Source organism: Apiospora marii (assembly GCF_038362585.1).
Source record: "Apiospora marii strain CBS 49790 chromosome Unknown utg000003l_segment0_segment0, whole genome shotgun sequence".
Taxonomy (NCBI): Eukaryota; Fungi; Ascomycota; class Sordariomycetes; order Amphisphaeriales; family Apiosporaceae; genus Apiospora; species Apiospora marii.
In genome coordinates, this window is record NW_027117374.1 from 2,468,355 (window position 1) to 2,490,370 (window position 22,016).

Below are 22,016 nucleotides of genomic sequence, written 5' to 3' on the forward strand. Positions count from 1 at the left end.
CATTTTAGCCATTGCAGCTTGGTGGGCAGTGGATGGTGGATCGACTATCCGGAAACCCCCACCAACCTTGTGTGTCTAAAGCAAGCAGAAGGTGATCGTAACGAGATTTGGAATAGACGTTACTGCGCTGTGCCAGATGAAATGAGACTGAGCAGACAGTTAATCTAAAGGTAACCATCCTAGTGCACCTGAGCTGCTGTCACCTCCCCCCTCGACATATTTGTTTTATTTCTCCTGTTGCTCTACAATCTTTCTCTCTTATCCCATCGCATCCTCCCCTCGATCCTCATCTCTGCCCCGCACACAATCGCATCTAGAATACACATTGCGTCAAGATGGCTGTTGGAACTGTTCTCGTTACTGGGTAAGTTGGAGACATCGCCCGTTGAGCGCGCAGGCCTGGACCGCCAGCGACAGCCGTCGCGAACCCCGCATCCTTCCATTGTTTATGTATGGTCGTTTGTCTGCATAGAATTGGGACATGGACATGGAATCGGAAGCTCGAGCTGGCCGCCCCGCCATCGTTCTGCGCAAGGCGCGCCTCGACGCCCGCGGAGAGGAAATGAGAACACCCTGCTAACCGCCATGTGGCTTGTAGTGGCACCGGCTACATTGGCTCGTTCACGACGCTTGCTCTTTTGCAGCACGGCTACAATGTTGTCATCATCGACAGTCTCTACAACTCGTCCGAGGTCGCTGTAGACCGCATTGAACTCATCTGCGGCAAGCGACCTATCTTCCACAAGGGCGACGTTACCAACGAAGATGACCTGGACAAGGTCTTCACCGCGCACCCGGAAATTGACAGCGTCATCCACTTTGCCGCGCTCAAGGTAAGTCCTTTGCTTGGGTCCCCAGACCTTGCGTGGTTACAGCACGCTGACAATGGGTCCAGGCTGTCGGCGAGTCGAGCGAGATTCCTCTGGAGTACTACCGTGTCAACGTTGGGGGTACCATGACCCTCCTCTCCTCCATGACGAAGCACAATGTTTCCAACATCGTCTTCTCCTCGTCCGCGACTGTTTACGGTGACGCAACGCGATTCCCGAACATGATCCCAATTCCCGAGAAATGCCCCATTGGCCCGACCAACACGTACGGGCGCACCAAGGCCTTTGTCGAGAACATCATCGAAGATCACGTCAATGCGCAACGCAACAACTTGCAGAAGGCTGGCAAGCCTTACGAGCACTGGAATGGTGCCAACCTGCGCTACTTCAACCCTTGCGGTGCCCACCCCAGCGGTCTCATGGGCGAGGACCCCCAGGGCGTGCCCTACAACCTCCTGCCCCTTCTGGGCAAGGTTGCGACCGGAGATCGCCCGAAGCTGTTGGTCTTTGGTGATGGTGAGTAAAATAGAAAGACATGCATGCTACAATGACTTGGCGGCTAATTCGGTTGGTATCAGACTACCCTTCTCGCGATGGCACTGCCATTCGCGACTACATCCACGTTGTCGATCTCGCCCGCGGACACTTGGTCGCCTTGAACGAGCTTCGCGAGAAGAAGCCTGGCGTCAAGGCATGGAACTTGGGATCCGGGCGAGGCAGCACCGTGTTTGAGATCATCAATGCATTCAAGAAGGTGGTCGGCAAAGATCTGCCCTACGATGTTGTGCCGCGCAGACAAGGTGATGTTCTGGACCTGACGGCCAACCCTACGAGGGCGAACGAGGAGCTTGGCTGGAAGACGGAGCTCACTATGGAGAAGGCTTGTGAGGACCTGTGGCGATGGGTGTCCAACAACCCCAAGGGATACCGACAAGAGCCCCCGGCTGAGTTGCTGAATGCCGTAAAGACCCCGTCTTCCTAAATTCGAGGAGACCGCGCTAGCTGGATAGAAGAACTTGGTCAAGGAAGCATGGGGAAGTGCAGTAGAACTGGGCTATCTGATATACATAAACAGCATTAAAAGAATAGACAAAATCAAGACCAATCCAACCCATTTTGCGTAGTCCTAGCTGGCGCTTTTTGCTGACAAAATCACAACAGATGCATGTTGAAGCCTGCAGTGACTGGGATACGATACCAAAAACGGGGCCAAGCATACATCATCGCGACCACCAACTGGGTAACGGGGGTGGGCAGTCCAAGCGCTCGGCGCATCGGTATCCGCAGGCCGGCTGTCCCCGTCCTCAGAGCTACTTTGTCGTCGTTTCAGTGTTTCAGCGCTCAGAAAGGTCCCATTGATAAGCCCACCATCACGTCAGATGTCAAGAGCCCGTCCCTAGGTCCAGGCTGGTAAGATTAATACAAGACCCCCCCGGGATGTGAACGATCGGGTTGCACGACAGGAAATCATGGCCGCGCGCATAGGTATTGGGGAGCAAGCAACAAAGGGCAATTCTGGCAGAATTGAGCTGCCGATCCTGCCACGTAAGCCAACGCGCATGCATGTCGCGATTTGGTTCCTGCGTTCCCCTTGGCCAGCCCTTTCTCATAAACTACACGTACAGACTTCTGCTCGGGGACATCCCAATTGAATACACAAGTGTGTGTGTGTGTGTGTGTGGGCGGGTGTTGGGTGTTGGGTGTGGGCAGGCTGGGACAGGCGCTGGGCGAGCACAGGCTTGCGCAAACCATGATGGCATATTCGAGGCGCAGCGGAATCGCGACTCAGGACGCGGCAAATGGATACGAGTGTCTGCGAGCGGGACGGGTTGATTTGGGCAGGGCAGGACTGGCCAATTATTGAAGGCTAGCAGGACGGGCGGACAGGGTCGAAAGCGTGGTTGGTCGATGCGCGCATACCTGAAATCAAGCAGGGTCGCCAATTCTGTCCACTGCCTTTTCAATTCTCCACTGGGAGCGACCTAACGCCGCGGCGGTAGTGCGATAGTTTTGGGTGTGGCTCAACCCTGCTGTCTCGAAGAGTTCGTCAATGCGACTCTTAATTTTGTAGAGCTTGAAGCAACCCGAGCGCCTGTCGTCTCGTGTTCTCCTTTCACCCCAACCAAGCGTGTGCTGTTTTTCTTCTTTCCCCAGCCACATGTGTACGACGATCAGTTGCCTTTTTGCTGACTGATGAATCGCAGCCGTGGGATTGTCTCTATTCAACCTTTCGTTTTTTAATATCCTGGTGTTGCCAGCCAGCCGCTTTACCACTCCCTTTCTTACTTGTCACCCGCTTGCCCGGGGTCGACTTGGGATATACTGTACCTCCTTGCAAACCCAATCGCAGACAGCCCCTAAAAGCGACTACTGCATAAGACTTGCTTCCGGCCCCCGGGCTCCATAACTCACGAGGCTGCCTGTGACATGCGAGGTATCCCGGACTTTTCATCACCTGTTATGTATGCCTTAGACGTCTGCCGGCCTTGAGCCTAATCCTGATAACGCCGTTTCGTACGTCGTACTGCCTGCCCTTACCATCCTCTCTTTCCAACTTTCTGCGTACTACTCATACCGGTCGCACATACCATCGGTTTTGAGAGGCTTTCTTCAAACAACCAGGCTGCAGTATTCTCTGGGCTACGCCGGGGCTCGACGGCGGTATGGAGCATGCATCGGCCGCGGAAATCGGCCAAAGCCGCCTCCAAGCGCTCGGCCAGGAATGGGGCATAGAGTCTTATTTGCCCCCAGACCCTCTGACGCGGCCGGAGACGCCGCCTTCGTACCAGACGGAGAGCGATGATGCCCTGGCCGAGGAGCTTTTGAAGCGCCAACGCATGTCAGAGTCGCATGGCTCTCATGGGAAAGTTGGCTTGTCGCGAGCCTTTACAACGAAGAAGAAAAATTGGGAATACAAGGAAATATATAATGCCCTAACCACCCATGTCACCAACAAGGGCGCCCCAGGCGTGGCCCAGGCTCTTATCGCCAAGTTGAACTTGGTTGGTGGTAATGTCAATCTAGCGCAGAAGAGCCGGACGAGTCTGTTGACACGGAGGAAGAGCCTGGACCTAGCAGAGCGAAGTCAAGTCCTACAGCGGGCAGTAGAGAACGGCCAAAGAGAAATGGTCGAGGTACTGCTACCTTTTGCGGATGCGCTCAGTCTCGACACTGCGTTACCCATTGCCTTCCAGAACCAGGACACATCACTCGCTATGCTCTTGATCAGCTACGGCGCCAGCGTGGCGTCCACAGAAGAATGCCAGGATGCCTTCAGGCGGATATGCGCACAGGGCGGGAACGCTGATCTTGTTTCCATAGTGTTGGCGTCGGAGGGGCGGCCAGCGCAAGAGTGTGTTTCGCAGTGCATGGTCGATGCCGCCAGAGCTGGCTGTTTAGGCACCGTCATGGCTCTGAGTCAATCAACCGCCGATGGAAACCACGATGGTGCAGCAGCACTAAAGACGGCGATTGGCCTCGGACGCAGAGACATCGCACTGGCGATATTACTGGGCCAAAAGCCTCCCGGCGAGCCGGGACTGAGCGACGCTTTCGAACAGTTGATGCATCACCAGAACATCAACGCAAATGAGAAGACTACGTTGGCCGAGGTGCTGCTGTGTGCTGGTTCTGGAGGAGATTCTGCCGCTCGAGCCTTGGTCCATGCGAGTGCGATTGATTACCTCGACATGGTTCATCTGCTTGTCCAATACGATGCGTCAATAGAATACGACAATGCAGTCGCCCTCAAGAGGGCCATATCCAACCGCAAGATGGACCTGATCGAGATCCTTTTGAACGGGACTGCGCCCCTAAATCCCACTCTGGCCTCCGAATGCGTCGCAGCAATGCCCAAGAAGATGAGATTCGAAGACCGACAAAAGCTATTGGACCTGCTTCTTCGAAGGGGTGCTAGCGGAGAGGCGCTGGACGAGGCGCTGGTTGACGCAGCTGAGGCTGGAGATGCCGAGTCAGCAAAACTACTGGTTACGGGCCAATTTCCGGGCAAGGTTGTCGGCGACCGTAGTCTGAAGCGAGGCCCTCGGAGCATGGTCTTTGAGAGACATGAGGTGGCGTCAGCAGACCACAAGGGGGCGTTGGCATTGCAGCTTGCTGTAAAACAGAGCAATGTGCCCATAATGAAAGTCATATTAGCCAACCGGCCTCCTACCAACGAAGCAATGGCTCAAGTATTTCCTAGTGTGCGGAACCTGCCCCGCTTGGAAAGATATCAGATGACAGAGGCCTTCCTCGCCGCCGGTGTCTCAGGTCCCTCCGTTCATTCCGCTCTGCAGAATGTAGTAGATGAGCTACCACCTCACCGCGATGATCGTCTAGTCGCCCTCCTGCTTCGTTCGAACGCCGATGTCAACTTCAATGAGGGAGCTGCCATCACTGCAGCCATCTCACAAAAAGACATGAGCCTGTTCACTCGCCTAATGAGGAGCAACCCAACCCCTACGACAGCGGCTAAGGCACTACCGTTGTCCATGATGGTCAACAACCTAGACAAGAGGCTACGCATGGTCTCGCAGCTCCTAGCTGCCGGAGGCGGGCAAGACGCCGCCCAGGTTTCTGCCGCGGTTGACAAATTATTACAGACTAAACCCATCGACAAGGCTCTACTAAAAGTTTTATTGGAGCAGGGGAACGTGGACATGAACACCCGCGATGGCATGGGTGTGATCTATGCCACGCAAGACTCAGATCCTGAAATCTTGCAGCTTGTTCTCGATTTGGGAAAGCCAAATGCCCAGACCGTAGAAAAAACCATGCAACACCTTTCCAGCTTCCCTTCCGGCGCGTCCAAAGCTGAGAAGTTGGGCGCACTTCTCCGGAAAGCTCAATCCCCGGAGCTCATCAGTAAGCTTCTCGTAGAGGAAGTACATACTATTGTCAAGATGCCACTCGAAGAGCGCACCATGTCTGTCGCGAGGACTCTGCTAGCCAACGGCGCCGACATCAATGCATACAACGGCGAAGCACTGTGTCGCGCAATTGCTTCTGCAGATACGCCAGTGGTGGACCTTCTCTTCCGGGCTTGTCCCAGTCCCCACACTCTGTCATTCGCTATGCCCCATGCACTACGCATCAAAGACCCAATGGATCGCCTAACCTTCGCGCAGAGGATCCTGGAAGGTGGTATACCCCCAGCCGAGGTCAACCGCGCATTGGTCTTTGCTGTAAACACGTACCCAGATGATATACCGCTCATCAACGCTTTGCTGTCATTTGCAGACACCAACGATGGCGCGGCTCTAATCGAAGCAATCAAGGGAGAAAGCCAGGATGTGGTCGAGTTGATCTTGGGGAAAAAGAAGTTCTCGTCAGAAATCCTGAACCATAGTTTTACGCAAGCGACCAAAGGGAAGAACAGGAGACAGCGCAGTATATCCTGCGGCAGTCTTCTAAAAGCGGGAGCGTCGGGGGAGGTCGTCTCTGATGCACTGCTTGCCGCAGCTACGGATGGCGATTTAGAGCTCGGTACGATAATCGTTCAGAACGGAGGAAGCATCGAACATAAGGATGGTCAGGCTATCGTGGAAGCTTGCAGGTCAGGGGCAACGAGCGTACTGGGCATGCTCCTCTCTGGCGAGGGCCAGATCGCACAGCCGGTCTTACAAAAGGGGTTCCAGGCGGCCACAGAGATATCTGATCTGGATAAGCGAGCTGATATATTCAAACTGCTTCTTCAGCAAGGCGTCACTGGCGAAGTTGTAGATGCTCAGCTCATCTCGGCAGCGAGGTATGGCGACGCTGGAACCGGCTTATTGAAGCTTCTCCTGGCGTATGGAGCAAGCCCCGACTACAAAAACGGCGAGGCCGTGGCAATGGCTATCAAGAGTGCTTTCCTCGCCAATCTCGAGATGCTCCTGGGTATCGTTGAGGTCGGGGGAAAGCAGAAGAAGCCGTCTTCAGCCACGCTGGTACGCGCAATAGATTCCTGCTGGAACCTTAGCAGAGACACACGATACACGGTCATGACATGGATATTCCAAGCCGGCAAGCCTGTTCCGAGCACTCTGCATAATGCTCTCGGCAGGGTCGTCAACGAAGAAGACCCCGAAGAAAGATTAATACAGCTACTAGTCGCAAATCGGGCAAGTCCTGCGGCCAACGGATGCCAAACTTTGATCGACGGCACGCGTACGTTGCCGCCGTCAATATTTGCTCACCTTTTGGAATCGAAAGTCACTCGCGAAGATGCGTCCGAGGTATTTAAGCAAGCCTTTGCCCTCGACAACGTCGAATCCTGGCTGTCGGACACGGGCCTGGAAATAGCCCGTTTGCTCCTAAAGAAGGGAGCGTTCGGCGACGGCGTTTCCTCCGCATTTGCAGCAATACTCAGCATATACGCGAAAGATCCAGGGAATCTGACCCAGAGCTTCATGGAGCTATTGCTGGCTCACGACGCGGATATCAACTTCAATCGAGGTGAAGCACTGCAGATGGCTGCATCTCAGGGGAAACCTGATCTGGTGCGAAGACTTCTCCAGCAGAAACCAAATGCCGAAACGCTCACCTTGGCAATTCGTCGGATATTTGATTCCGAAACAACGGAGGACGAGATTTGTGAGCTCATTCAACTCCTCACAGGATACAGCGAGGGCGAGAATCGGGTGGATGTCATGTTCACCTACCCTGACTCGGAACCCGTCGTGGTTCGGGCGCTCTCACGGTTTCCTCGATCAATTCCAATTCTCCAAGCATTACTGGACGCTGGCTACTATCATGATCAAATGATTAGCCATCAAGTCATACCTGAAGTCGAGGAGAATGAGCCGGTCACGCTCCTTGCATGGGCTCTTTTGCAACCGCAAAAGAGGATCAGCAGTGCTGTCATCATTCTATTGATTGACCGGGGTGCAAAGGTCAATTTCGAGACTCGCGTCACACGTGTCACACCCCTCATGCTGGCGATCGATGCTCGGCGCCAGGATATCGTGAAGGCGCTGCTCTTAGCAGGGGCGGAGGTGGACATCACGGACGCGACGGGGCGATCACCGCTGTCCACGGCCTCTGCAATTGGCGGAGATCTGGCCATCACCATGATGTCTAACTTGCTCGCTGCAGGTGCCTCGAGAAACGATGGCTCATTGCACAATGCCGCCCGCGAGCTTAATGTGCAAGCTATGCAGATACTGGTGGAGTACAGACATGACCCCGACTTTCCTAGTCCTCAGCATGGTGGCCGTAGCGCTCTGGGCGAGCTGTGCCTCCACGCTGCCGATATTGGCCCAATCACGGCCATCAAGGAGAAGGCCATGGAACGGGCGATCAATTTTCTCCTTCAAGATTCCGATATCACTGTCCAAACCGATGGCAAATCCGTTCTCCTACTGGCCCTCGAATCAGTCGACCCCCTTACAACTACCAAAGTTTTACTCCGGGCAGATATGTGGAAGTACATTAACAAGCCTTTCAATCAGTACACTGATGGCACATTCACATATTCACCTACACAATATGTCTCGCGTGTCATGCCACAGACAGAGAATACTCCTCAGTTGCTTGCTCTCCTCAAGGCCAACCGTGGTACCGATGTTTACTATGCCAACTCCGGCCCTCAGCCAGAAGGTGCAGTGGGTATGCCCGAGACTGTCCTTTCGGCGGAGCAGGAGCGCAGAGCACGTTTGGATCGTGCAGCAAGGGAGGGCGAAGACCACGCAGCTTCTATCGCACGACAGAAAGAGCTCGCCGCGGTTCAAGCTCAGATATGGGCCGCCCAAGCCGAATTGGAAGATATACGCAAGAAGCGCGCCCATAGCGAAGAGCTATCAGCTATACAGGAGCGGGCCCACGTGGAGGAACAGCTGTTTGCCAAGGCCATGGCTCAGCAGCGTGCCAGGCAGACGGAAGAGGTCATGCACCAACAGGCCCTTACCGACGCCAATGTCCGCCGCGCGCGCGACGTCGGCAATACCGAACTGGCGCTCGAGAACCAGCGGCAGAGCCGGATGCTGGAATGGGAGCGCGACCTGGGGAACGAGCGAGTTGGCAACGCCAACCAGCTCAGTAGCATTCGGTTGCGAGAGCGCGAGGAGATGGACCGGTTCGACAAGGGCGCCGATGGGCGCTTCCGGGACCGTATACGCGAGCAGAAGAAGCTGGTCGACAGCCAGAACAACCTCGCGACCAACTTGGGAGGCCAAGGCCAGGCGGCCCGCAGACAGCAGATTGGTTACGTCTCTGGCGAATTGGATTGATCAGTAAACATATTAATATCATTAGGGGGGTTTTACCATGCATATAGCGAAGCTTTTTGGGGAGGGGGGCGAGATAAGCGTTCATTTCAATGTCATTTACGATACCAATCTCCTGCACGTCTATAGTACACACCACACCTGCATGCACTATACTGAACAGCTATTGATTCATGTGAAGACGCAACTCTACGCCACAGTATACCAAGATACTAGCCGCTTCCCGGGCTTTGAGGGTGGCGGGCGGCTAGAGAAGGCCGATGAAGATCTCGGCATGCCCATCTGGCCATCTGCCCATCCGGGTAGATGTGAGACCGCATGGTACCTTCCCGAAATCGAGCGTGACGTGCCAGTTCAGCGTTGCGTTGGAGAATGACGACTGTCTCGAATGCAGAAGGTGGCAGCCGCCTGTGGCGGGACAATGCGGGGGCGGCTGACTTGGCAAGCGTGGTGTCATCTTGCACAATGCCACCATGCCACTCCAAATGCTTGAATCAGTGGGCGGCAAGTGTTTGCAGAGGTCATGAGGGAGGGAGGAACTAAGCACCGGGCATCGCAGCAAACGGCAGGAGCCATGCCGGGATGGGTGTGGCAGGCTTTTAGGGCGCCAAGCACGCGAACTGCCGCAATCTTCCCGCTTGCCGACAGCAGTCGCACTCGAAGGGCTTGGCACCTACCACAAGTGGAAGTGGCCCGCGACTGTACGCCGCATGGCCAAGGCGCTACGTAGATTGCACTGCATCTCGCCCACTGCGACCTGATAACGCTGGGACATCGTCGGTTCGCTTATACCGCTTCTCTCTATCGACCATGTAACCCTGCGCTCGGTATCTTCACGAGGCCGCTGAAGACGCAAGGATGGACCAGGGCTATGGCGCAAATGTCGGTCGGGATGTGGCATGCGAGGGCAGAAGAATCGCGTATATATGGATCTCTGTTCCTCACGACGCCAGCCAAGTCTGACTCTTGTCTCTGCGTGAGAGTGTGAGTGCGAAGATCTTCTCGTGCGTTCTCCCAGTACAGTCATTCCTGTCTACCCATCCCCCGTCAACTTTGTTCCACATCATCACCATGAAGTCCCAAACTTTCTTGGTTGCCGTCGTGGCAGCATGGCAATCCACCGCCATGGGCAAGGAGATCCCGAACCCTGTCCGGGATGAACGCTACGACAGCGGTGAGGTTCACGAAGGCATCATGGCCCTGAAGCATGTAAGCAAAGCCATATCATTGGTGCATCTTTCTGTGAGCAAGAGTGACTGACTTGATCCCTCGTCCTCAAGGCGCAATGGGCTGCCCGCGAACAAATGGGAATCTTCGAAGTGTCCCAGTACAAGAGCTACACCAGAGAGGGACCTGTGCCCTGTGTGGACGGGTACGCCGAGGTTGTTCCTGGCGACAAGAACAACACCTTCGCGTGCAGCAATGTGAGTCTTGCTCATCCTCTGGCAAAACAAGGTAGCACTGACTGACTGACTTTCCTTTCCTTCAAGGTCGACTTCTACGACTTCAAGAGCCACGCCGATCTCGGCTCGGCCAAGGGTCAGGGGTCCAGCTCTTGGGGCTGGACCAGCCCCGAGGGCCGCGAGTTCGTCGCCGTAGCCCAGGCTGACGGCGCCGCTTTCGCCGAGATCACCAAGGCCGGCAAGCTCGTCTACCTCGGCCGCCTGCCCCAGTACACCACGGCACAGCCGTCGCTGTGGCGCGAGCTGCGCGGCTACAAGAACTATATCGTGATCGGATCGGAAGCCGTCGATCACGGCGTCCAGATCTTTGACATGTCGAAGCTCGTCGATGTCGACCCCGCCAGCCCCGTCTCCTTCACCAATGAGAAGGACCTGACGGGTTACTGGAACGGGCTTCCGGTCGGCAGAACTCACGTACGTGTATCTTTCTTTCTTCAAGGAGAGATGGCAGGGTGAAATAGGAGACCCTACTGTTTCTTTCAGTACATTGATCTAATCCACTCTCTCTTCTGCAGAACATCGTCATCAATGAGGAGAAGGAGTATGCTGTCGCTGTCGGCGCCCAGCCCCGTACTTCTGACTGTGCCTCAGGTCTCATCTTCATTGACCTCTCCGACCCCTCGAATCCTGTTTCACCGGGCTGCGCTCCAGGCGATGGTATGTTATACCCCGATGCCGAACTCTCTGTCTTCCCCTGGGAGATCTGATAGTCCATCTGCAAACATGATGCTGACGCCGGCAGGGTATGTCCATGATGCTCAATGTGTTGTCTACCGCGGCCCAGATGAAAAATACAACGGGAAAGATATTTGCTATGGATACAACGAAGACAGTCTGACCATGTAAGACCCCGATTATACACGAATATGCGGATCTAATCTGGGCGCTAATCCCTGGTAGCTACGATGTGACGGACAAGAACGCCACCAACATTATCAGCCGTACGGGATACGAGGGGTCGGCCTATACCCATCAGGGTTGGACAATAGACAAAGAATGGCAGGAATACCTCGTTTTGGACGACGAGTACGATGAATACGACAAGACAGACGGCGGGATCGGAAAGCCCATTACCTACTTCTGGGATATCAAGTCGTTGGAGGCACCGAAGCTGACGGGCTTCTACCGCCATAGCCGCAAGGGCATCGACCACAATCGTAAGTCTGATACTTCCTCAATCCAGTCCTGCGATCCAAATTCTTGGTGACAAGGGAGAACTTCCAAGCGCTAACCGCGGCCCTTTTAGAATTCGTCGTCGATGGCCACGCCTACCAGAGCAACTACGGTCAAGGCTTGAGCATTCTAGACCTGACGTCGATTCCCTCGGACCCAACTGGCGGCAGCGTCACAGAGGCTGGATTCTTCGACATCTACCCCGAGGACGACGATGCGCAGGGCGGCGGCATGATCGAGTTCGTTGGATCCTGGAGCCACTACCCGTTCTTCAAGAGCGGATATATCCTGATCAACACGATGGAGCGTGGCGCATTTGTGGTGAAGAGAACCACCTGAAGAGTCAATTCCTTCGCCTCGGAGGCCCTTGCCGCCTGACGACGACGTTAGAGAAAGGGTGGGAAAGTGGATTAGAGCGGCTTGTTCGTAATGAGGCAGATCAGATACATGGGCACAGAATAATGACTGAATGAAAATGTCATGCCACCAAGCTTGCTCAAGGCTCTCCTAAGCCACCACCGTGGAGATTACATGGAAATGATGAAGGGTTAGTTTACGTTTGTGTGGTAGTTCAAACGTCAGAAAATATTCCTTGCCCAGATGGTCTCTGGTCCCATAGCATGTTTGCGATTTAGACGTTACCGCTGGGTTTATAAGTAGAATAACGCACCGGCGCTGAATGTGGAATAGAGAACCTCCGCATGCTCTGCAAGTTGGACTGCCCTGCCTTTCCTCCGGTGTCAGTCAAAGTCAACTCTTCCAGCACTGCCTGGTTATCGTCCTCAAAGGGATTCAATATCCCCTTGTCATGTCACCTGCACCACAAATACTCTCGGATGGGCTGACTAATTGCATGGCAGCATTATAATAATTTTATAGGCAAATATAAAGTAACACGGGACAGACGTACCGTTCTTACCCGTATCCTGCATTAATAAAAATGCCATTACCATACCAAACGTACCCATCAGATGAATTAAAGGATGGTCCAAGGACCGCAGCAGCAGCAGCAGCACATTTCCCCTCCCGTCAATCTCTTTCCTGACTGTAAGGGGAGACTGGCTGGGGCCAAGGGTCTCGGGGATCAGAACATGAACATTCCAATGGTGCGCATACATTACCTCAACCGGCACCTCGACCGGCAATTCGACATCTGCACAGGTGGCACAAAACAGGATTTGACACACAAACAAGAAAGTGTATTACGGAGTACTTAATATGGAGACGTTCTATAATAAGTACTCACGCTAGGGCGGTCGAGAATGACCCCCACGGCGCTATCCATCAAGCCGTGGCGGCGACCCGGGCCCTATTCCAACGCCACATCCGAAGGCCCGGTCTTCTTCACGCACCACGTCCAAGTCTACAGCAGTGGCAGCATCTAATACCCCAAGCAACAGCCTGAGGGGAACGCCTACGACGAGATTAGATGGGGCGTAGTACACGCAATGCCCCCAATAAATCACATGTGCTGTGAACAGGTTTCTTTCCCTGGCCCCCGTCTGGTTACATCGGTGCAGGGCCCAGGTAGCATTCCTACCCGCTGTAGCGTCAGCTAAGATGAGCGGGTTCAGATGCTACGGAACCACGATCCGCACACCGAGTGCCAAGCGACATGCAAGTCAAACGTCGCCCATGTGCAGGAACCGGTGAGGAATTCGCGCTTCGGTTAGCTTTCCCGGCTTCCCGCACAAAGATAGCAAGCCCGGCCGGGGTTTGCATGTGGAGAGTCGGGCCCGAGCAAGTGCCGCAGTCAACACGCGAGGACCCAGGCCCTGTCGGGCAGAGAAAGAGGATCGGATAGCATGTCTGTCTCACGAGCCAGGTGGATAAGTAAGTAGATAGGGTGGGGGGCTTCGCCTGCCTGCCTTACGATGGGACCAGCCGCATCGCAGGGTATAGGCGAAGAGAGGAATGCTTCCGGGTCGCCTCCGCAGGGCGGGAACGCCTGCCGATTCGTGCGGTTGGGGTGCCAAGCATGTCAATTTCCGGCAGGACCCGGTAACTCCACGTACGTTTGGCTCCATCCCCCCTTGTCAGAAAGCTTATAGTGTCTAGATGCACCGCATTCCTGGGACCTGGGGTTGCATCGAGGCTGACAAGATACCCAACTTGGCAGGAGAGACAAGTCTGCCGTCTCATGCCTGCCAGGCTGACTGAGGAGAGATGATTAAAAAGATATTCCATCAATCACAAGAGAGTTGCACAACGCGACTATCGTATCATGGCAGTTGCTGTATGCCAATGGCATCATGAAGTGATCCTAGATGCCAGCTCTTGCGTGACACCAGCTGTCGTCCGTCATCTCTCAGGCTAAGATGACTGCATTGCTAACACACCAAGAGCATCGCGAACCCCATCACCGCTCAAGATCCCGCACCTACATGATCCTGTGGGACTTTCCTGCACGAGGAAGGCCTTTCGGAAATAGACCGGCGAGAATTTCGCCATCGTGATGGCTGTCGTGAATTTTTGGACAAGGACAAACACAAACAGGTTTTGGAAGTGGTTCTGCGAAATATATAGCACGGCGCCGCCAACCATATCAACATTTGCTTCAGTAGCTCTATCATATCTCCCTATAACCATAAGTTCAGATGTTCGCAAATATGCTGTTTCTTGTACTAGTCGCGATCGGCACTGCCTTTGGCGCTGCCACCCCTGATGCAACGAAGAATGCCACCCAGGCTATCGTTGCCAAGAAGGTCATCATCGAAGCTGGAGAGGTAAGTCCCTATACATGATGTGCTTTATGATAGTCCCCAAAGACAAAAGTCAACACAGGCTTACCGATTTTCAGGGCATCTCCATTGAGTCACTGGCCAAGAAGGTCGAGTCCACGGGCGCCAAAGTTCTGAAGACGTTCGCCTCCGATGTATTCACCGGCCTCAGTGTCGAAATCGACGCCAACACGGACTCGTTGCAAGTCGACAATGAGGTCCGCAGCACCTGGCCCATTGGCCGAATGCAGCTTGCCCCGACTTTGCCGACCCTATCGTTCAACCAGGACGCGGCGAACTACTCGGTCCATGAATATACAGGTCAGCCAAAACCAGAAGAACATCAAAGCTTCCCATATAGACAGTTAACATGGGGAATAGGCGTCTCCAAGTGCCATGCTGCCGGCATGTACGGAAAAGGGGCGAAAGTGGCAATTGTTGACACTGGGACCAACTACAATCATGAAGCGGTACGTTCTCAAACCTCCAATAAGTAGACAACTCTATGCTAACAAGAGAAAGCTTGGGGGAGGTTTCGGGCCTGGCTTCAAAGTGGCTGCTGGCTATGATTTCGTTGGCGATCGAGGTTTGATCTCATCACCGCACCTTTATCAGATGAAATTAGTGATGCTCACGTTCATAAAGACTGGCCATACACATCCAAGGAGCCAGATTCAGACCCCCTGGATGACGAGCTTGGTCACGGTACGCACGTGGCGGGCATCGTCGCTGGGAAAAGTGAATGGTAAGTCGATATTTAGTACTCTCGTGCACAGCTTGCTGAATTCACGCAGGTTCTCAGGGGTGGCCCCGGATGCCACAATCCTATCCTATAAGGTCTTTTCTGCGCAGGGTGGTGTAAGTATTTGATCTCCAGTCACTCTGCTACCTCCTCATCTCACGCTGAGTACAGAGCTATACGGACGAGGACACACTGATCGAGGCTTTTCTACGCGCGTACACCGACGGCGTGAGTGACGATTGTTTTTTTTTTTTTTTTTTTTTTTTTCAATAATTTATCTCCGTTTGTATTTTGCTGACGCGGTGGACAGGCCGATATTATCACCGCGAGTATTGGCGGTGATGGTGGGTTCACTGATGGTCCATGGGCAACGGTGGCCTCGCGGCTTGTCGACAGGGGCGTGGTTGTGACCATTGCAGCGGGCAATGAAGGTCTACGAGGACCTTTCTACGCCAGCAACGGGGCATCAGGCAAGAACGTCCTGGCAGTGGCTTCCGTTGACGCCAGTGAGTTATCGGCTTTGCCATTCCAAGCTACCTTCTCAACGGATGAGACGCCGAATGTGACCACGTTGGGGTATTTGCCATCTTTCAACCCGTGGAATATGTCGTCCATGCCTATCGTCCCAATATCCCTGAACACTTCGATTTTGGGGGATGCCTGCAGCTCCCTGGCTGACAGGGATCTCAACCTCACAAACTCCATTGCCCTCATCCGTCGTGGCGGATGTGACTTCGCCATAAAGAGAAGTAATGCGGCCGAACTCGGCGCTAGGCACATTCTCTTTTACACGGACGACCAGCCCATCCTCGCTCCCACAACCCCTGACTCTGACGACGACCTCGCAATGATTGAAGAAGCCGCCGGTATAGCCATTGTGGAGACTGTCAAAGCAGGAGGAAACGTGACGGCAGACTTTTCGTCCCACGAGTCGCGACGTGTTGGCGTCTTCAACTCGGCAGGGGGGATACCGTCAGATTACACCACTTGGGGTCCGACCTACGACATGGAGATGAAGCCGAACATTGCAGCCCCGGGACGCAATATCCTGAGTACATATATTGGCGGGAACACGGCGTGAGTGGTTCTCTTGTTACATAAGTTTATTTTGCAAGATTTAGAGACTGACTTTGACCCATAGCTATGCGGTGATGAGCGGTACTTCTATGGCATGCCCCTACGTGGCTGGTGTTGCAGCCCTCTACATTGGCCAATTTGGCGGTCGCAGCGTCCACGGCAACAATTTCGCAAAGCAGCTCGCCGACCGCATCGTTGCCAGCGGCGCCGCATTGCCTTGGTCCGTCGAACAGCCCAAGGGAAATCCTCAGCCAAGCCGAAACTGGGCACCGGTTAGCCAGGTTGGGGCCGGCATGATCGATGCATGGAAAGTGATGAACTACACGACTGCTCTAGGGTCTTCCAGAATGAACCTGGGCGATATCCCACGCTTCGCGCCGGAACAGTCTGTGGACATAACAAATGGAGGGAGCACACCCGTCTCATACAAATTCCGATTGCAACCGTGGGCTGGTGTTGAAGCCCAGTCGTCCATTTACCCCTGGTACTTGGCCTATTACCTCGAAGAAACACCAAGAGAGATGGTACCAGGGGTTGTGTTGCCAGAGGGAGTGTTCACGGTGCAGCCCGGGGAAACAAGGACAGCTCGGTATGTTTTCTCTTCGTTTTCAGATGTCATGGATATAGTCGCTTACAGTCTACTCCAGTTTCAATTTCAATTACCCCGAGTATGATCCAGCCAAACTGGGGATGTACAGCGGGAAAATCCTCATATCCGGGAGTAACGGAGAAGAGTTATCTGTCCCATATCTAGGTTCGTTCATTTTAACGCGATCCCACTCTGCTTCCATTGCTGATGTTGTACACACCGGAGCAGGAGTCAGCGCAGATATACACGAGCAGATGCAGAATAGCATGTTCACCGACAGCGTTCCGTACCAGTACGGAGGCGTTAACCGAGACAACATCGAGTATTTCCACACGTACGAAGTCCCACTTCGCCCTTGCACCGACATGTGACTAGAAGGTCAAAGAGCCACGCTGATGCAATTTGAGAACAGATACGACTTCAACTTGACATGGGGGGCCCAGAATTTCCCAAAGATCAATCTCGATCTTCACTACGGCACCAAGGAGCTTCGATGGGATGTAAGTAGGAAACAAAAACTCCACAAGATGCGACGACAGTGACTGACCCTTCGGGCTTATCAGGTCTTCGAGAAAGGCTGGGACGAGAAGGATTGGGAGTACCCGCCGGTGTTGGGACAGACACCGGGCTACATCGGCTCGGTGGCCTACTATGCCGGACAAGGGAGCGGCGGCTGGGGCTACGACCCGACTCTCTACCCCGACCAGAACGTGACGGTTCCCTTCCCAGTGCCCCTTAGCCGGGGCGACCCATGGGCAGGGAGAGATTCTGCCTTTTGGTGGTTCGGGAAGCTGGCCAATGGATCCTACATCGCGCCCGGAGACTACTAGTACGTGCTACCCTCAATCTGCGGCTCCTTCAATGCATTATGACAGCTAACTGGGATGCAGTTGGCGCATTGCGGCGCTTTACCCGTTTGGCGACCCCAAGCGGTCAGATGAGTGGCATGTCTGGAACCTGAATGGGGTGGAATATATCACGATCACCCCTTATACCCCTTATGCCCCCTGAAGAATGGCATGTCGGTAGATGCAGGGCTGAAATTGACACTTGATCGCGCAATGGCTCTACAGGCTTGGCTCTGGAGGACGGGTGACTGCAGCTCCCTTTTCACATGACGATGGTATACGAGTAGAAGCAAGCAATTTATCGTACGTTTTGCTCCGGAGTGCGTCATGTGCTCGTCAAATGAACAGTGACAGATCAATACCTATGATGCGGGCACAATTTTGAGGATGTGTGTGCGTTGGGTCTCGCGACGTTGCTGCAGTGGATCGGTTAGCGTCCCGGGGAGTTGGCAGAGTCCGCGCGGGTACCGACAAGGCGCTAGCGTTGATTACCACTAACCGAGACTGGTATCCTTCGCGGCCTGGTCATAAGAGAGATCATTAAGATCTTCGGGGAAAACATCTCATTCGTTCAGAACTTTGGCAGGCCCCCCCCCCCCTAGCAGTGAGCCGATAAGGTCTGGCCCAGATTCATCAAGACCCCACTGGCGCCCTGCCAGCAACGAAAATTTGTCGCTGCGTGCATGCCACTCCACGTGGGCAGATTGCTCGCAATTAGATTCCATGCTCGCTGCAAACCAACCAGCCAATCGGCACGTCTTCGTTTGCCGTTTCTTCCAAAAATTTTTCATTTCCAATTCGATATTAAAGAAGAAAAGACGAGGGTCGGACAATGCACGCAGAAATGCCGGGATAGGGCGATGTGACAATACGATGGCCGCTGGTGGGCCGGTCGCCACTGCGCCGTAGATGCAAAAGTGGTGTTTAGGGGGCTCCATCACCAATGCTGCTAACACGATGGCCAGGGTATCCTCTTCCTCGCCTCTCCAGGCACTCCGCCTCTCCCCATATTTGCTAATCGAGATACCGAGGGACCGCTGAGTTCAAATGGGACCGCTCTCCCGTCTTTAGCGCTTCCCCTTCGTGCTCTTTCCCAAATGTGTACGTTGCGGTCCTTCTGGATTTTGGAATGAACCAGCCAGTGTCTTGAGTCAGTCGCCATCATGTCTACCGCCGCGCTGGATCTTACTTATCCGTTCGCGCGTCTGCCCTTCGCGGCGAGCGCCGTTATCGTCGGCGTGCTCTCGGCCCTGTACCTCGCCTACCAGTGGGCCCTGCCGAAGCCTCTGCCCGGCATCCCTTACAACCAGGACGCGGTGAAGACCCTCCTCGGCGATGCGGCCGAGCTCCAGCAGATCAAGAAGGAGGGCGGCCGGCCGCGGGCTTGGTTCAATCTGCAGACTGTCAAGCACAACAGCCCCCTCGTCCAGGCCTTCATAGCGCCCCTCTCCAAGCCCGTTCTGATCCTGTCCGACTTCAGGGAGGCCCAGGATATCCTGCTCCGGAGAGGCAAGGAGTTCGACCGTGGCCCCCGTCATCTAGAGAACTTCGCTGGTATCGTCCCGTGGCATCATATCGCCATGGCCACGGCGAATCCCCAGTTCAAGGCGAACAGAGAGCTCGTCAAGGATTTGATGACTCCTCAGTTCTTGAACACCGTATGTTAGCCCCCAAGCTCTTTGGCCGACCCACTCCATTAATGACATATGCTAGGTTTCTGGGCCCGAGATCTACAATAACGCCATGAAATTCATCGAGCTCTGGAAGCTGAAGGCTCAAGTGGCCGCTGGCCGGCCTTTCAGGGCTGAGGATGACCTCCACACCATGACGTTCGATATCATCAAGGTAGTCGCCCTCGGCGAGGGTGATGACCAAAGCATGACTGCCCTGTACACCGACCTGGTACGCTCCACTGCTTCCAATGCGCAAGATGCCGCCTCCGCCGGACTGGATGAACCTTTCGTCTTCCCCGAGAACAAGCCCAACGTGGATCTGAGGGCACATGGTACCCAACAAGAAGCCGTCGGAGCTGCTGCCACCCAACCCTTCCCGGCCTTGTTCCATAAGATCAACAACCGGAAGCCAGCCATGAAGGAAGCTTACGCCGCCAAGTTCGCCATGCTGGACCGACAGGTCTCCCTGGGCGTGCAGCGTATGAAAGCCGGGGCCGAAGTCAAGTCCGCCCTGGATCACATGATGCAGCGTGAGCTGGCTTCTGCCAAGAAGGCCGACCGTGCGCCCGTGTTCAACTCGCCCTCCATGTACGACGAGCTGTACGGCTACATCGGCGCCGGCCACGAGACCAGCTCTACCTCCCTGCAGTGGGGCCTCAAGCATCTGGCTGCGGATCAGCGCGTCCAGACCACTCTCCGGGAGTCTCTTCGTGCTGCCTATGTAGATGCCGTGAGTGAGGGTCGCCATCCCACCTTCGCCGAGATCATCAAGACCCAAGTACCCTACCTGGATGCTGTCGTCGAGGAGATCCTCCGCGTCACCGGCCCCGTCCAAACCCTGTTCCGCACCGCCACTGTCGACACCACCATCCTCGGCCACCACGTCCCCAAGGGCACCCAGATCTTCCTGCCCATCACCGGCCCCGGCTTCACCGCGCCGGCCTTCGCGATCGAGGAGTCCCAGCGCAGCCCGTCTTCCCAGTCCCACAAGCACATGCGCGGCACCTGGGATGAGACCGACGCCGCCAGCTTCGTCCCCGAACGGTGGCTCAAGGCCGAGGAAGGCACGCAGCAGCAGTCCTTCGACTCGCAGGCCGGGCCCATGCTCGCCTTCAGCCTGGGCATCCGGGGCTGCTTCGGCCGCCGGCTCGCCTACCTGCAGCTCCGGATCCTGATGACGCTGATCGTGTGGAACTTTGAGTTTGGAGCCCTGCCCGATGAGCTGAACTCCTTTGATGCGGTGGATACGCTGACGACTAAGCCGGCTAAGTGCTTTGTGAGGCTTGCTGTGGTTCAGTGAGTAGAGGGGTTGAAGGGGGTGCGTGTTTGCGATTGGCTTTGGCATAATACCCCTATTTAGGATGGATATATCTTTAGAACATAGCATTTTGAATAGACGGTAGGCTTGAATAGAAAGAATACTAGTATTTTAATCTAAATTCTCTTCGTGTCATCGAGCCTATGTATTAGCCAACTCTCTTCGGTGATTGTTTTTCTTCATGATTGTTCCAATATATCGTGCCTGTGTCTCACCCAACTGCCCATGTTCAGTTCTCTCTATTATCTAGGTTTTACATCATAGATTCTAACGTCTCACCTTCTTGAGAGCTTCTATCTAATAGTGCCTTCCTTTCAATGTGTCGTGACTCCTGATCGCGGATGATCAAGCTGGGGGTTTATTTTCTACCCTATTTGCATACTATCTACACTATTTAGGAAGTTACATGCATTCCCTGTCAGCTTCCATCATGTTTAGCTTGACATTTGTCACCCCGCCACCCTTCTCGCAGTCTCGCTCCCTCCCCGCCTAAAATACCTTGTGGTTGAATTCCATACATAATGACCTCTCTGCAATCGCCGAGGTGCCACCTTCCGTAATCTATATCACGTATTCCGAGCTCTTTTTCATTTCTCACGCAGTCTGTTCTTTATTCACCTCATCCTTTTAGCTACTAGCCAACGCCACCTTGGCCCGATTGCTCTATATATTGTCTCTTGATTTCCCATTCCCGTCTTGTTGCTAACTGCCTTGTCCCAGGGCCGTACCTCAACGGCGAAATCTCACGCTTCCCCGGGCAAGCAGAGCCGCATCCCCTTCACTCGTACTTAGCTACCTACTTTTGGAGTGAATTGGATGTCTCAAGAGGGAACAATGAAATTTCTCGGGTAAGCGGTTACTCCATCCCTCATGGGAAACATGGACAACATGGAATAAACACCGAAAGTCGTCTACTGCATCGCTTCATATATTACGACTTCGCCCAAGACCCGCGAGCAACAATAACTTTGGTATCGCATTTGAAGTGTTCTTTCTTGTATAGGAACACCTCTCGACGGATATCATGCTGTGAGCCGTTTTTCTTTCACCCTCCACCAGTGCTGGCTAGCCATTTGCTCTCCGCTGTTAGCCATCCGACATGCTGCTTGAGGGGAAGCGTCCCAGGTACTGCCCAGCCCTCATGCGTCTCCCTTGTGCCTGCACGACGATGGCGCTGACTTTCTCTAATGCTCGTGCTGCATCTACGAAAGCCACATATTGATATCACCAATACCCTGCCGATTCGAGCCATGACCACGACAGTTCCTTCGAGGTCTCCAGCTCGGACGCGTCGCCGGAGCCGTCCACAGATGAGCCTTCCACTAATGAGCTTTCTGCGCTAGAGGTAGCTCTTCCGTCTCTCTATCCTCCCGTCACAG

General features: G+C 54.4%; 5 protein-coding genes across 5 annotated transcripts; all 5 read left to right on the top strand.

Moving 5' to 3' along the window:
* Positions 1-335: 335 nt before the first annotated feature.
* On the top strand, positions 336-1,812 carry PG985_004279 (uncharacterized protein; the record flags this gene model as incomplete). Its single annotated transcript, XM_066824048.1, has 4 exons — positions 336-364; positions 599-833; positions 896-1,346; positions 1,409-1,812. The coding sequence occupies 4 exons, from the start codon at positions 336-338 to the stop codon at positions 1,810-1,812; spliced, it is 1,119 nt and encodes a 372-aa protein (XP_066687208.1).
* Positions 1,813-3,493: 1,681 nt separating this feature from the next.
* Positions 3,494-9,037, top strand: PG985_004280 (ankyrin repeat containing protein; the record flags this gene model as incomplete). The annotated part of the gene is made up of 1 exon (XM_066824049.1): positions 3,494-9,037. The coding sequence occupies one exon, from the start codon at positions 3,494-3,496 to the stop codon at positions 9,035-9,037; it is 5,544 nt and encodes a 1,847-aa protein (XP_066687209.1).
* Positions 9,038-10,105: 1,068 nt separating this feature from the next.
* PG985_004281 (uncharacterized protein) lies at positions 10,106-12,009 on the top strand (the record flags this gene model as incomplete). The annotated part of the gene is made up of 7 exons (XM_066824050.1): positions 10,106-10,243; positions 10,315-10,458; positions 10,525-10,911; positions 11,013-11,154; positions 11,240-11,339; positions 11,398-11,654; positions 11,744-12,009. 7 exons carry the CDS (start codon positions 10,106-10,108, stop codon positions 12,007-12,009), a joined length of 1,434 nt encoding a protein of 477 aa, XP_066687210.1.
* A 2,270-nt stretch (positions 12,010-14,279) lies between these two features.
* On the top strand, positions 14,280-17,809 carry PG985_004282 (uncharacterized protein; the record flags this gene model as incomplete). Its single annotated transcript, XM_066824051.1, has 14 exons — positions 14,280-14,396; positions 14,471-14,711; positions 14,772-14,860; positions 14,907-14,976; positions 15,036-15,135; positions 15,185-15,248; positions 15,304-15,360; positions 15,443-16,209; positions 16,274-16,798; positions 16,857-16,963; positions 17,027-17,132; positions 17,184-17,298; positions 17,362-17,627; positions 17,689-17,809. The coding sequence occupies 14 exons, from the start codon at positions 14,280-14,282 to the stop codon at positions 17,807-17,809; spliced, it is 2,745 nt and encodes a 914-aa protein (XP_066687211.1).
* A 1,000-nt stretch (positions 17,810-18,809) lies between these two features.
* Positions 18,810-20,619, top strand: PG985_004283 (uncharacterized protein; the record flags this gene model as incomplete). Its single annotated transcript, XM_066824052.1, has 2 exons — positions 18,810-19,304; positions 19,360-20,619. 2 exons carry the CDS (start codon positions 18,810-18,812, stop codon positions 20,617-20,619), a joined length of 1,755 nt encoding a protein of 584 aa, XP_066687212.1.
* Positions 20,620-22,016: the final 1,397 nt, after the last annotated feature.